This window comes from Ostreococcus tauri (assembly GCF_000214015.3).
Source record: "Ostreococcus tauri WGS project CAID00000000 data, contig chromosome 09, whole genome shotgun sequence".
NCBI lineage: Eukaryota > Viridiplantae > Chlorophyta > Mamiellophyceae > Mamiellales > Bathycoccaceae > Ostreococcus > Ostreococcus tauri.
In genome coordinates, this window is record NC_014434.2 from 615,759 (window position 1) to 629,090 (window position 13,332).

Genomic DNA, 13,332 nt, shown 5'->3' on the forward strand with positions numbered 1-13,332 from the left:
CTCTCGCGCGCGCGCGCGCGCGGAGACGCGCGCGCGCACGACCGTCGCGCGCGCGTTCAGTCGCCTCGACGCGCGCGTCGGTGCGCGCGAGGACGTCGAACGAAGGCGCATTCGCTCGAGATCGTCGAGGGCGTCGAGGCTCGGATCGAGCGATCGGGTCGAGCGCGCGCGCGCGATGCCGGCGTGCGCGATGGGCGACGCGCACGACGGCGTGGGCGCGTCGTACGCGGGCGTGGAGGGGCGCGTCGGGGTGAAATCGCGAGATGGCGAACGCGCGGGCGGACGGATCGAGGGCGAGATCCGATGGAAGACGCCCGAGCTCGTCGCCGAGGACGCGCGAGAGGGACGACGGGACGTCGAGGGTTTGGAGACGTGCTCGACGAGCGATGATTCGAGGCCGTGCTCGCGCGCGGACGCGGTGAAGAGGGAGATTTCGGGGGGTGGCGGGAAGAATTCTCCGGAATTCGAGCGCGCGTGGACGGCGGCGAGGAAGAGATTCTCCGAGGAAGCGGTGCGCGGAGACGGTGCGCGGATGCGACGAGAGCTCAACGCGATGGGTCAGAGGGAGTTGCAAGCGCTGTTCGTGGAGATGTTCGAAAAGGTGACGACGAGTAACAATAATCAGTGGTTGCGGCGACGCATCTCCGCCGGGCTCGGACTCGACGACCACGCGGAGCAAACGAGCGCGACGTCCGAGCACACCAAGCCAGTGGTCGACGAGCGATCGTCAAAGCGTCAGAGCTCGAGACGAGGCTCGATCGACGCCGCCAGAGCGAGGGTAAAGGTTGAGGAACCATGGCGGGCGACGAAGACGCCGAACTCGGACGACGCCGCGGAATTCACTCCCGACGGCATTCGAAAATCTCGACGTGCCGTTAAGCCGAAGACGATATTTGATTCCGATGCCTTCCCGTCCGCGGCCAAGGTGAGCGAAGAGAAACGGAAGGAACGTAGGAGACGAGAGCTTCAGGAACGGACCGAGATGCTGACGAGTCAAGGCGTCTCAGAGCACCACGGAGGCAAGCTGTGCGTCGGTCGACGCGTACGGGTATACTGGCCGCTTGAGGGAACGTTCTTCGCGGGCGTGGTGAGTTCTTACAACTCGCGCACGGGTTTGCATCACATCAGTTACGACGACGGCGACGAGGAGGAGATTTTGTTGGCGACGCCGGGAGACTCGTCGCCCGCTCGAGCGACAATTTCGATCGAGCATCCGGCGATCGATTCTCCCGAGACGAACTCGAGCGACTGGCCTGCGCTGAAACGATGCCATCCGGACGCGTTCAAGTCGCTGCCTCCGGCGGGGAAGCAGTGGGATCATCCTCGAGGCGTCGGAAATAAGTGGCTCGACGTCGGAAAGTTGGTCTGGGGACGCGTTCGCGGTCATGGTTGGTGGCCGGGACAGGTGCGCGACAAGGACGAGACTCATAACACATACGAGATCAGTTTCTTCGATAACAGCGTCGCTCGAGTCCATGAACAGGATTTACTTTCGTTCTCCATGTTCTACGGCGAACTGGTTCAAGCGAAGAAGACCAAGGCGTACGCCGAGGCGGTTTCTCGAGCGTCCAAGGAATACGAGTCTCATCGACGACAAACGTTGAAGCGACGAACGAAGAAGAACGAGCGAGCGGTCACTCCGGTCGTAACCGAGGAACCTCGCATCTGGCACTTTGAGCGCGAGTCGGCGAGGAAGCCACAAAAGCGCTCAAAACCAGACATCGCCGAAGACGTCGCGATCATCTCTGAGAAGAAGTCCAAACAATTGCCACTCGTAGAGCCGGTAGTCTTCGGGGCTCCTAAAGCGCCGAAGACGCTCAATGACTTGACGAAGAGTCTGGACGCGATCTTGAAGAAGGTCCTTCCCATCGCCCAAGACAGTCTCGAGGTCATCAACAAGCACCTCTCGGACACCGCCGTGGTGAAACCCGAGGACGAAGAGCAATCGTTGATCGCCGCGGACGAGCGTGTCGTCGTGCTCGATGAGCTCGCATCCATCGAATCCCTGATCGCGTGGAGCAAGGAAGGGAAGACAAAGATGCCGCCGCCGTCGACGACGCCAGATTTAGCCTTCATGACCAATGGGTGGAAGTCCGCGAGTGGCAATTTTTCCTCTTCCGATTCAAAGAAACTCCTTCGACAAGCGAGCCAGGAGTTGCTTGGTGGACACCTCGATGCGATCCAGTGGAGTATGGATTTCGCGGATCCGATGGGACTCAACGCAGCTCGCTGCTTCGAAGAAGAAGATGCCCGGGCCACGGCGCCGTCGACTCCTGAGCAGTACGGTGTCGATCACGATGGGGCATACTTCCAAAATACCGTCATCAGCGATTCATGCGCCACCATGCGCACAAATTTCGATGCAGAGAAGCCCACGGTTGCTGGAGCGTCCGCGTAGTCGGGCACTCCGCGCGGAAAATCACACACACAAAAAAGTAATATAGTCTCCGCCAGACGACGTTCCTTCACGTATCGGCGCACGAGCCGCACCCCACCATTTTCGTCAACTTTTTGTCACTTTTAATAACCCGAGAGCAACTGTACATTAAGCTCAACGAAAACGTCCTCACTCTTTGACTCTCAGATTCGCCATGCCCAAAAAGTGGCTCCCGCTCGAGGCGAACCCGGACGTCATGAACGCCTTCGCCCACGAGCTCGGACTCTCTCCTTCTCTCGCCTTTCACGACGTCTACGGTTTCGACGACGATCTCCTGGAGTTCATCCCCGAGCCTTGCGTCGCCGTGTTGATGCTCTTCCCGCTCACGCCGCGAACGGAATCCGTCGCGGGCGTCGACGCGCCCGCTCCCGACGCCGTCTCGAGCGTGTGGTTCGCTCGACAAACCGTCTCCAACGCGTGCGGCACCATGGGGGTGATTCACGCCGCGTTGAACGCGAAGGACGCCGTCGTCCCGGGGAGTCGCCTGGAGTCTCTGCGCGCGGCGTGCGAGGGCTCGGACCCCGACGCGCGCGCGCGTGTGATCGAAAACGACGACGCGTTGGAGGCGGCGCACGTGTGTGCGTCCACGGAAGGGCAGAGCGCGGTGCCGAACGCGGATGAGGTGATCGATCTACACTTCGTGGCGCTCGTCGAGCGGGACGGCGGCGTGTGGGAGCTCGACGGACGAAAGCCGGCGCCGGTGTATCACGGGGCGACGACCGGAAGCGGACTCCTGCGCGACGCGGTGCCGGTGATTCGAAAGTACATGGAGGCCGCGGAGGGGTCGATTCACTTCAACGCCATCGCGCTCGCGGCGAGTCTCGACGCGTAGCGCGCGCGACGCGACGCTCGTCCGCACCGATTGTTCCGATTCAATGGTGATGATTATTTCACCGACGCCAGAGGGGCGCAAAGTCGAGAATACTTGTCGCTATGGAGAGATGAGACGCGCGCGCGATGTCGAGGCGACAGGAGTCCGAGCGAGTGCTACGCGTGGGCGATGGATGCCGCATCGCGTGGGGGTGTTCCGGAGTGGGGGCGCGCCCCGCCAAATGATGGAGCGCGATATAATGCAGACCCCGATGGGCGCGCGTTGGATGTCGTGGTGCTAGATTGCGGCGGCAGCGGCGGCAGCGAGCGACGCGAAGCGTCAGAATCAGAATCAGACGATGACAGCGGCGAGCAAAGTCCCGAGCGCAAACAGCGTCGGCTCGCGATGTCGCGTTCGGCCTCGAGCGCGTCCAATAGTCTCGCTGGGTAATAAGTCAATATATATACAGTGTGTATGCTATGTTTACTAGGCGTCACCATCCCCGCCGTCGCCGTCGTCGTCGTCGTCGTCGTCAATCATCTCGACGCGCTTGTACATTAAAATTTTCTTCTTTGTCCCCGCCGTGAACGCTCGAGCAAACATTTGACCAACTTTCCCAACCGTATCCTCCACCTCACGCGCATTCACCCGCACGTACCCGTACCGTTCATACAACCTCAACGCACGAACATTATCCTCATCGACGTGCAGCGCAATAACCGCAGGTTTCGGTCGCATTTTCCCGCAATACTCGTCGCACGCGCGCAGCAACGCTCGACCGACGCCTCGCCCGCGTCGCTCCGGCTCCACCGCCATGCCGCTCAAATACGCAAAATACGACTGCTCCGTCAACCCTAACGCCAAAGGCACATTCGCCACGATCTTTTCCTTGCTCGCCTTGGCGCCGAACGCGGGAAGCGACGTGACATCGACGCATCCAAAGACGTCGGCGTTCGCGTCGCTCGGAGCCACATCCGCGTCAAGCGCCGTCGCTCGTAACAGCACGAACGCCGCGCCCGACCAGCGGATTTTCGCCACCAGCCCATCGAGCACGGTATTTGTCGTGCTCGGCGCGTCGAACGCGCGCGCGGTCGTGCTCGCCACGACGCGGAGCTGCGTGAGCAACGCGTCGCCATCGCCGGTGACTTGCGTCACCACGCACGACGCTTTATCGTCCTCCACCGTCGCGCGCGCGACGCAAACGGCGCGCGAGCGACGCGCGATGCGCGGTGACGATGATGACGGGGCGTGGCGTCGCGGTGGCGCGCGCGCGCGCGCCGTCGACGCGCGCATGTGGGGCGTCGATGAGTGACGCATGACTGTGCGCTGTGCGGCACAGCTCGCCTCGCTATGCGCGCGCACGCGGCGCCGAGGGCGCGAGCGGTAGATGGTGACGGCGCAGTGAGCGGTGCGCGACGCCATGGGCGCGCTGGGCGGCGTCGAGCGGCGGTTCGTGCGGCGCTCGAGGCTGTTGAAGGTGATGATTTCATGCATTGGTTGAGCTGCGCGTGTAAAGACGACGGAATTGCGTCGCGCGTGCGCGTAAACGGCGCGTGCGCGGTGACGAAGGCGCGAGGGATTGAAGCCGTGCGTCCGCTTGCGCCTGGTGAGGTGATATTTTCGATTCCGTACTCGCTGGTGATGGAAACGAGGTTGGCGTCGGATGCGAGCGAGGCTGACGGTCGAGGCGAAGCGTGGTCGAGCGCGATGGCGATGGATATTCTCGAGCTCAAGCGTGATTGTGACGGTGCTGGGGCGAGTCGACGACGATGGTTGGAAGAACTTCCGTGTCCGGCGCCGAGCACGCCGGCGATGGACTTTAATGAGGAGGAATTGGCGATGATTGAAGACGAGCGCGTGCGAGCCGAAGCGATTCGCGTTCGCACGGCGCACGAACGGGATGTCGTCACATACGCCGATAGGTTGGCGCACATCGGCGCAAGTGCGGATGATTTTAGGGAAGCTCGCAACGTCGTGCACTCGCGAGTCTTCGCGCGAAGAGATGGGGATTGCGTGTCAAAATTGCTCGTACCGGGAGTCGACATGGTGAATCATTCGTCGACGCTCGCGAACGCCATCGTGCGCGTGGTGACGAGTCCCGAGAACTGCCAAGGTCGTGCGGCGACGGAAGAAATCGCCGATGTGTCGTCGAGCTCATCTGCCGCGTGCGATGTCGTTACAGAGGACAAGTATTTCCAGCTCGTCGTCGATCCAGACGGAGAAACGATTGACTGCGGCGACGAAGTGCTCATTTCATACGGTGCCTTCCCGAACGATCCTTTCTTAATGTACTTTGGTTTCGTGCCCGATGACAATCCAAACGATACGGTGATACTATTCGACGACGTCGACGAGCTGTTCGAATTCATCGAACGTGACGAGACGTTGGCGGCGAAGGCACTTCGCATGGACGACGACGCGAAATCTCGAGCTCGAGCGGTGAGCCCATCCGCACTGTCGTGCACAATCGACGCTGTGGATGGCGCATTAATCCAAATCTGTGACGGCATTATTCAAATACCATGGCTCGACGTCGTACGCGCGCGTTGCCGGAATATATTAACCGGCGGCCGATTTTCCACCAAAATCGCCGAAGACGTCGCGCTCGCGCGCTCAAACACACTCTCCCCGAACGCCGCGCTCGCGCTGGCGTTCCGATTGCACAAAAAAGCCATCTTAATCGCCCCGCTCGGGCAATCTCTGGCGCAATACGAACCAACCGCGTAGCGTTTTCATAGCGATAGCTTTTTCATAGCGTTTTCATACAGCACATACAGCCTCGATTCGGTTACGTGCTCTCACACTCCGACGCACGTTGGATCGCCGCCGCGCACTCCGTGACACACGCACGACGCGCACAATTTGTACCGCGCTCGAGCGACTCGGAGTGCCGTAAGTGCGCTTCAGCGCACGCGTGAGCTCGACAATTTGATATTACATCTCTCTCGTCGACACCGCTAGGCTAAGTAGAATGTTCGCAGCGCATCACCGTGCGATACCGTAGAAGAAACGCACGAGATTTCCCCTCACCGTCAGTCGAAGCGCGCGCCCTCGGGCGGCTGCGCGAGTCTCCGAACCTCCGGTCGAGCGATCGCGTGATACACCGCGTTCAACGCGTCCTCGATCGAATTATTCCTTCGCCACGCCTGCGCCACGCCGAGCGCGGCGAGATCAATGCGTCCATCGTTTCGCACGAAGGGCAGGTTCACGCGCGTTCGGAACCGCATCTCCGGCGGTCGCTCCGGGTACCGCTCGCCGCACTCGATGGACAGCTCCAACACGCGCATGTCCAGCGTCGTCCCCGCCGGGCCGAGGATCGTCCCCGTCCAGTGCGTGAGATCATCATCATCGTCTGCGCGCGCGCCGCATCGCGTCGTCCGCCGTCAGTCCTCCCGCGTCGCGTCGCCGCGCGCGCGTTCGAGATCCGCCGCGCGTCGTCAATCACCCCCCACCGCGCCGCCGCGCGCCTTCCCACCCGCGCGCCCGAGTGTCCACGCGCGTCGTCACCCGCGTCGTCGCCCGCGTCCTCGCGCGCACCCGCGTCGGCGAGCCCGTACGAGAGATAGGGTGGAAGCCCCGCGCCGCCCTTCTCCCCCTTCTCCAGCTCCTTTAACAGTTTAAACGCGCGCGGAACGACGACGTCTTCGCCGCCGCCGCCGAACATCGCGCCCGCGTCCTCGCCCGCGCTCGCCTCGCCGCGCGCGCGCGAGACGCCCGCGCGCGCGAGACGCGTCGGCGTGTGCGGTCGCGTCGCTCGGCGTCGGCGGCGTCGCGTCGCGCGCGTCTCGCCGCCGTCGCCGCGCTCGATCGCGCGCGCGCGTCGTCGGTCGCGATCGTTCGTTCGTTGATTCAGTGCGTCGCATCACATCCCGCGTCGCGTCGCGTCGGCGTCGCGTCGTCGTCGTCGCGTCGTCGTCGTCGGCGGCGGCGGCGTCGTCGCCGTCGTCGTCGCGCATCCATCGTCCGTCGTCCCGCCCGTCCCCGCCCGCGTCACCGCGCGCCGTCAAAGTACCGACGGGCGTCCCCGTACGCGACGCCGCACCCCGCGCCGAGCCCGAACGCGCTCACGCCAACGCGCGCGCATCGACCTCGAACGAAAATCATCGCGCTCATCATCCCGCCCAGCGCCCCGTACGTCGCCCCTCGAATCAGCGCGTCCGCGGCGCGCTCGAGCGCGACGTCGTACGTCGTCTCGACGTCCTCGGCGGGCATGAGCGACGCGCGGGCGCGAGTGACGGCACAAATGCGCGCGTCGAGCGATGGGGTGCGTCGTCAGCGCGCCCGTGGACGGGTCCACCCACGCGCGAACGCTCGCGCTCGACCGCGACGGGGGCGCGGGACGACGCGGGACGACGTCGGGGCCCGGGACGCGGGCGCGCGAGATCGAACGCGACGACGGGCGAGGCGACGGGCGCGCGCGGTGTAAATTAGTCCTCCTGGGCGCGAGCGGGTGCGGGAAGACGTCCCTGAGCGCCCGGTTCACGCGCGACGCGCACGCGGCGAACGTCGAGGCCACGGTGGGGGCGGCGTTCGCGTCGCGGACGATCACGGTGCGACGGGGGCGCGATGGGGATGATTCAACGGACGGCGACGGCGCGAACGCGAACGCGAACGCGCTCGGCGAGGTCAAGTTCGAGGTCTGGGACACCGCGGGCGAGGAGCGCTACGCGTCGTTGGCGCCGTTGTATTACCGAGGGGCGAGCGCGGCGATGATCGTGTTCGACGTGACGTCGAGGGAGACGTTGACGCGGGCGCGGTACTGGGCGAACGAGCTCGCGGCGCGGGCGGACGCGCGGTGCGCGACGACGCTCGTGGGGAATAAAATCGACGCCGCGGCGGCGAGGGAGACCACGAGTGAGGAGGCGGATGCGCTCGCGCGCGAATTCGCGATGACGGGGGGGTACGTCGAGACGTCGGCGAAGACGGGCGCGGGCGTGCGCGAGGCGTTTGAAATCCTCGGGCGCGACGCCTTGGCCCGCGCGCGCGACGCCCACGACCGCGCGCGCGATGTCTCTCCCGCGCTCGCGCGCTGAGCGCGCGGGGGCGTCGCGAGGTGTAAAACGGATGCGTCGTCGTCGCGCGTCGTCGTCGCGCCGTCGCGCCCGTCGCGCCCGTCCGCACTCGACGCCATGCCGCGCGTCGACGTCCCACGCCGCGTCCTCGCGTCGCCACCGCGCGCGCGACGGCCTCGACGCCGCACGCGCGGGCGAGCGCGCGCGGGCGACGCGCGTGCGGGGACAAAAGCGCATTCGCCGCCGCCACCGCTTCGAGACGTCGTCTTCGTGCTCTGTCGCCCCGAGGGCGCGATTAACGTCGGCACGGCGTCGCGCGCGATGCACAACTTCGGCGCGAACGACTTACGGCTCGTCGACCCGCGATGCGTGGACGCGGGCGGGAGAATCGACGCCGAGGCGAGAATGTTCGCGGCGCGCGGCCTCGACGCGGTGCTCGAGCGGGACGGACGGACGACGACGACGACGAGCGTCAGCGCGGCGACGATGGACGCCACGCTCGTCGTCGCGACGTGCCCGAGACCGCGAGAGAACGTACCCGTGGTGAGCCTAAGGGAAGGGGCGAGACGGGTGGCGGAGGAGGTGGCGCGCGGCGGACGGGTCGCGGTGTTATTCGGGACGGAGAAGAGCGGATTGTCGAACGACGAGATGGAACACGCCCAGTTCGCGGTGCGTCGATGGATGGAATGTATTTGATTTGAGATTACGACTGACTCTGCGCGTCGTTTCGCGTAGGTGTGCGTGCCCACGGCGGCGAACGTGAACGCGCGCGGGTTCACAAAGTACACGGGGGGCGCGTCCGGCGGCGAGACGGATACGTCGTCCATGTCGCTGAATCTCGGAATGGCGGTCGGTATCGTGGCGTATGAGTTATTCATGGCGATCACGGACGTTCGCGGCGACGAGGTTTCCGTTCGCGGGTTTGCGTCGCACCGAATGACGACGGCGGAGCGAGAGCGACTGATCGACGACGTCGTCGCCGCGCGCCGGGCGCTCGATATCTTCCCGGACGAAGACGACGAAGAGGATCGCATATTCGCAAAGAAAGAGCGGCGCGCGATCACGTCGGTGTTCACCTCGGGCCCGATCCCGACCAAGGACGCGACGCCACTCTTCATGCTCGCTCGACGAGCGAGAGCGTTTTCTGAGCTCGCAAACGCGACCGCCCTCGTCGAGCGCCAAACCCGCACCTTCGTGCGGAACGATCCCAGGAAACCCGTGAGCACGAAAGCTTTGAACGCACACATTCGCGACACGCTCGGTATATCGCTCACCAGGCGCGAGATCGAGCGCGCCATCGAACGCGTCGCCGAAGACGTCTGACCCGCATTGTCCGACTCGCGCGTCATGCCGCACGCCTCAGCCGTTCCGGTGGCGAACAAGCAGGTCTTGCGCATCAAACACCGCGGCCGTGACGTTCACCTCGTCGGGACGATGCACTACAACCCGGTGAGCATAGATCTTTCGTCCAGAGTCGTCAGAGACTTGAGCTCGACGAACGCGCTCGGCGCGTTGGTGTTGGAAACGTGCCCGAAACGCTGGGAAAAGACGCAAAAGTTCCAACCCGCGGGGTCGATGATGCGCGCCGTGTTAGATAATGAGTTTCAGGGCGCGTTCGAGGCGGTTTCGGGCGACGCGGAGATTGTGCTGGGAGATCAGGCGATCGGCGACCTCGGGTCGAACCTCAAGACGCTCGCGAGGGAGACGATGGTGGATACGTGTTGGCCCCCGAGAGCGCTCGCGGGTGGTTGGGCGAGCTACGTGAACGATGTCAGAAAGTGCGTGCGAGAGGAAATCTCGGCGTACGACGCGACGGCGGTGGAGAGTCCCGGAGACTTTTTCAACAAGGAGCTCCTGGCGGCGGTTCCTGTGTCGCTGATTCGGTATCCGTTGGCGTGGCTCTTGAAGTCGCCAAAGCTCATCGTGCCCCTGGTCACGTTCACGCTGACGCTAAGCGCGCTGCCCGGGGCGGTCGAGAGCATCGGAGACGCTGGGGTCGAGTCGGCGGCGGAGGCGCTCGTCACCGACGTCTTTCTCGCGCTCGACGCGTTGCAACTTCTCCTCCTGACTCGATTGTTCCTCGTCGCGTTGCTCAGAGACCGCAACGATATCTTGGCTCGGAATATCTCGAGCGCGTGCGATCGCGTTCCCGTCGGAGGATCCGTCGTGGCCATACTCGGCGCGGCGCACCTCAACGGAGTGCATCGACGGTTAGTCGTCGACGAGGGATTGGCTGGGGAGAGTAGATAGAGTGTAGGAGTAGCGGCTCGCATAGATTGGACTGTGTATTTTAAAATGGTATAAATGCGCGAAGCTATCGGCACCGGTTGCGGGGCCACACGCGCGTGGCGGCACGCCATTCATCACCGATTCAATGATGTCCTCGATGTTTGCGCGGCGAGGCAGGCGCGGAGTTTTCGTCATCGGTCGAGGCTGACGTGGAATTGTCGTAACGAGGCGCCTTTTCCCCGAGCTTTTCCTGAAGCGTGCGAACGTGCTCTTCGAACCCGAGTTGTGCCACCGCGGGGCAGGTTTCAGCGCCCAAGCGAGCGACGAGCTCGCCACCGGCGTCCACCTTTGGAAACTCGTATCCCATCGTGCGCAAATCCTCCACCCACGCCTCGCAGTACTTTGTCTCGGTCCAGAACTTGCCGTCTTGGAGCGTTCTGCAAAGATCGACGAATCGATCGGCCATGTTATCTCCCTTGGGCTTCCACTCCAAGAGCGCTTTCACCATGCGACCCGCGTCCGCGTACAGCTCGAGCTCGCCCTCGAAATCTTCGAGGTAGTCGTGCGCCGTGCGAACCTGAACGACGTCGGCCTGGTCGAAGAGTAAGCGTCCGCCCATGTCCCAGAGCAAGCGCTGTGAGAAGTATCCTCGCCAAATGTCGCACACTCGCATGGGCGTCGTGGCCGGGATGAGCATGAGGAAAAATGCCTCCTTGGACCAGAGCACGGCTTGGGAGTTGAACGGACAAATCACGCCGTGATCGAGCGCCACGGGCGGGACATCGCCATCGAGCTGTACCTTACCGATCGCCTCTCCGCGTGTGAGTCGGAAGATGGCGTCCGTGTCCGGGTCACCGTTCACGAGCAAAGACTTGATCGGCGAGTAGTGCTTCTGCACCGCCTTCTCCATGAGCACGTTTCCACCCGTGTTGTTGATTTCATTCAGAGGGAACCCGCGCGGCCAAATGTCGGGTCGACCGAAGTACGCGTACACATTTTGCGCCGCGTGGTCTTTGTCTTCAACCAGTCGCGCCGAGCACACCTCGTCCTGGACGCGCTCCGGGGTGAACACCTTGGTGAAATCCGACAAGTTGTCGTCATCCGTCTCGTAAATCATCTCCGCTCCCTTGGAGATGGCGTACAGATATCCAAGATTCTTTCGCGCGTAGCTCTTGTACGGCAAGGCCGCCGCGAGCTTAGAGCCCATCTTCTTCTGCGCCTCGACGCTGAGGAAATCGCACCCCTCCGCGCTCCAATCCGTCGGCGTCTTCGTATCCGCGACGACGACCATTCCGAGCGCGGGATCCTTCGCCGCGACGCCGCACATCGTCCGCATATCACTCGTCGGCGCATTGATGGACGTCACGACCACCCATCTCGTCGGTTTCGCATCGCCCGTCGCCGCGCTCGCGTTCACCGCGTTCACCGTCGCGTTCACCGTCGCCGCCGCCGTCGCGTTCACCGCGTTCGCCGTCGCGTTCGCCATCGCCTCCGCCGTGGCGTTCGCCGCCGTACGCCGCGCTCCGCCCGCCCGTCTCGGCCGTCCCATCGCCGCCGTCACTTCTCCCCCATCCGCGACCGAGCGCCCGCCCATGATCCCAATCGTCATCGCGCACGCCCCGAGCGCGAGTCCGAGCGCGAGGGCGAGTCGTCGCGTCGTCGTCGGGCGTCGCCCAACACCCTCGACGACGTCCTCGCCATCATCGCGGTCCCGCGATCGCGTCAACAGCGCCGCGCGCTCGGCGGCGTCGACGGCGGACATCATCGACGCGTTCGCGATGCCCCGACGCCGCGGTCGAGCGCGCGCGCGCGGTGTTTCGACGTCGAGGACGCGTCGGCGACGATGTGGATGGTGGACGGTCCGGATCGGACGCGGTGAGACGTCGTGGACATCGCGCGTCCCACCCCGCGCGCGCGCGTCGGAGCGCCGCGCGCGATGTCCACGACGTACCGAGGCGCGCGCGCGATCGACGTGCGCGGCGCCGAGGGCTCGCGCGCGACGCTCACCGAGCACGGCGCGCACGTCGTGCGATGGGTTGGGCCGGATGGGGACGAACGGGTGTTCACCTCGCGCGCCGCCGTGCTCGACGGCGCGCGGGCGATCCGGGGAGGGATACCGATATGCTTTCCGCAGTTTAGTGATCTCGGGCCGTGCGCGACGTCGCACGGGTTCGCGCGGTGCGTGCGGTGGGAGACGAAGGAGACGCGCGACGGGCGGTGCGCGATGACGACGCGGGCGACGAGCGAGGAGTTCAAAGCGCCGCACGAGACGACGTACGAGGTGGAACTGCTGGATGATGGATCGATGCGAACGACGTTGCGGGTGCGGAACGCGGGTGCGGAGGCTTTTGGGTTCACGACGGCGCTGCATACGTATTTTCGAGTGGGCGACGCGGAACGGACGCGGGTCGAGCTCGGACGACGCGGGTTGACGTATCTCGATAACCTCGACGGACGTCGCGCCAAGGTGGACGAGGGCGATACGGTGGTGTTCGAGGGTGAGGTTGATAGGATTTATAAGAGCGCCCCGGGGACGATTCGAATAGTGGACGAAGCGTCTTCGAACGGGCCGCGGACGTTTCACATTGAGAAATCCGAGTCGTTTCCGGACGCCGTCGTGTGGAATCCGTGGATCGAAAAGGCGCGTAAGATGAGCGATTTCGATGATGATGAGTATCGCGAGATGGTGTGCGTAGAAGTCGCGTGCGTGGACGAAATTGTCGTCGCCCCGGGCTCGACGTGGGTCGGTTCGCAGACGATTAGCGTGTCAAAGTAGGTGGCAAACACTCATATCAATATTACCGGTACCTACTTGTGCAAGTATCACAAGGTCATGCGCTACC

The 13,332-nt window shown here is 64.0% G+C and overlaps 10 protein-coding genes across 10 annotated transcripts; 7 read left to right on the forward strand and 3 right to left on the reverse strand.

The window, feature by feature from the left end:
• Positions 1-175: 175 nt before the first annotated feature.
• On the forward strand, positions 176-2,398 carry OT_ostta09g03900 (PWWP domain; the record flags this gene model as incomplete). The annotated part of the gene is made up of 1 exon (XM_022983435.1): positions 176-2,398. One exon carries the CDS (start codon positions 176-178, stop codon positions 2,396-2,398), a length of 2,223 nt encoding a protein of 740 aa, XP_022839699.1.
• A 193-nt stretch (positions 2,399-2,591) lies between these two features.
• OT_ostta09g03910 (Peptidase C12, ubiquitin carboxyl-terminal hydrolase 1) lies at positions 2,592-3,269 on the forward strand (the record flags this gene model as incomplete). The annotated part of the gene is made up of 1 exon (XM_022983436.1): positions 2,592-3,269. The coding sequence occupies one exon, from the start codon at positions 2,592-2,594 to the stop codon at positions 3,267-3,269; it is 678 nt and encodes a 225-aa protein (XP_022839700.1).
• Positions 3,270-3,734: 465 nt separating this feature from the next.
• Positions 3,735-4,565, reverse strand: OT_ostta09g03920 (Acyl-CoA N-acyltransferase; the record flags this gene model as incomplete). Its single annotated transcript, XM_022983437.1, has 1 exon — positions 3,735-4,565. The coding sequence occupies one exon, from the start codon at positions 4,563-4,565 to the stop codon at positions 3,735-3,737; it is 831 nt and encodes a 276-aa protein (XP_022839701.1).
• A 171-nt stretch (positions 4,566-4,736) lies between these two features.
• OT_ostta09g03930 (Rubisco LS methyltransferase, substrate-binding domain) lies at positions 4,737-5,975 on the forward strand (the record flags this gene model as incomplete). The annotated part of the gene is made up of 1 exon (XM_003081333.2): positions 4,737-5,975. One exon carries the CDS (start codon positions 4,737-4,739, stop codon positions 5,973-5,975), a length of 1,239 nt encoding a protein of 412 aa, XP_003081381.2.
• A 305-nt stretch (positions 5,976-6,280) lies between these two features.
• OT_ostta09g03940 (Ubiquitin-conjugating enzyme, E2) lies at positions 6,281-6,912 on the reverse strand (the record flags this gene model as incomplete). Its single annotated transcript, XM_003081334.1, has 2 exons — positions 6,281-6,600; positions 6,786-6,912. 2 exons carry the CDS (start codon positions 6,910-6,912, stop codon positions 6,281-6,283), a joined length of 447 nt encoding a protein of 148 aa, XP_003081382.1.
• A 595-nt stretch (positions 6,913-7,507) lies between these two features.
• Positions 7,508-8,281, forward strand: OT_ostta09g03950 (Small GTPase superfamily, Rho type; the record flags this gene model as incomplete). The annotated part of the gene is made up of 1 exon (XM_003081336.1): positions 7,508-8,281. One exon carries the CDS (start codon positions 7,508-7,510, stop codon positions 8,279-8,281), a length of 774 nt encoding a protein of 257 aa, XP_003081384.1.
• Positions 8,282-8,377: 96 nt separating this feature from the next.
• On the forward strand, positions 8,378-9,583 carry OT_ostta09g03960 (tRNA/rRNA methyltransferase, SpoU; the record flags this gene model as incomplete). The annotated part of the gene is made up of 2 exons (XM_003081337.2): positions 8,378-8,929; positions 8,996-9,583. The coding sequence occupies 2 exons, from the start codon at positions 8,378-8,380 to the stop codon at positions 9,581-9,583; spliced, it is 1,140 nt and encodes a 379-aa protein (XP_003081385.2).
• Positions 9,584-9,607: 24 nt separating this feature from the next.
• OT_ostta09g03970 (unnamed product) lies at positions 9,608-10,510 on the forward strand (the record flags this gene model as incomplete). The annotated part of the gene is made up of 1 exon (XM_022983439.1): positions 9,608-10,510. One exon carries the CDS (start codon positions 9,608-9,610, stop codon positions 10,508-10,510), a length of 903 nt encoding a protein of 300 aa, XP_022839702.1.
• A 121-nt stretch (positions 10,511-10,631) lies between these two features.
• OT_ostta09g03980 (Protein of unknown function DUF288) lies at positions 10,632-12,098 on the reverse strand (the record flags this gene model as incomplete). Its single annotated transcript, XM_003081338.2, has 1 exon — positions 10,632-12,098. One exon carries the CDS (start codon positions 12,096-12,098, stop codon positions 10,632-10,634), a length of 1,467 nt encoding a protein of 488 aa, XP_003081386.2.
• A 327-nt stretch (positions 12,099-12,425) lies between these two features.
• On the forward strand, positions 12,426-13,265 carry OT_ostta09g03990 (Glucose-6-phosphate 1-epimerase; the record flags this gene model as incomplete). Its single annotated transcript, XM_003081339.1, has 1 exon — positions 12,426-13,265. The coding sequence occupies one exon, from the start codon at positions 12,426-12,428 to the stop codon at positions 13,263-13,265; it is 840 nt and encodes a 279-aa protein (XP_003081387.1).
• Positions 13,266-13,332: the final 67 nt, after the last annotated feature.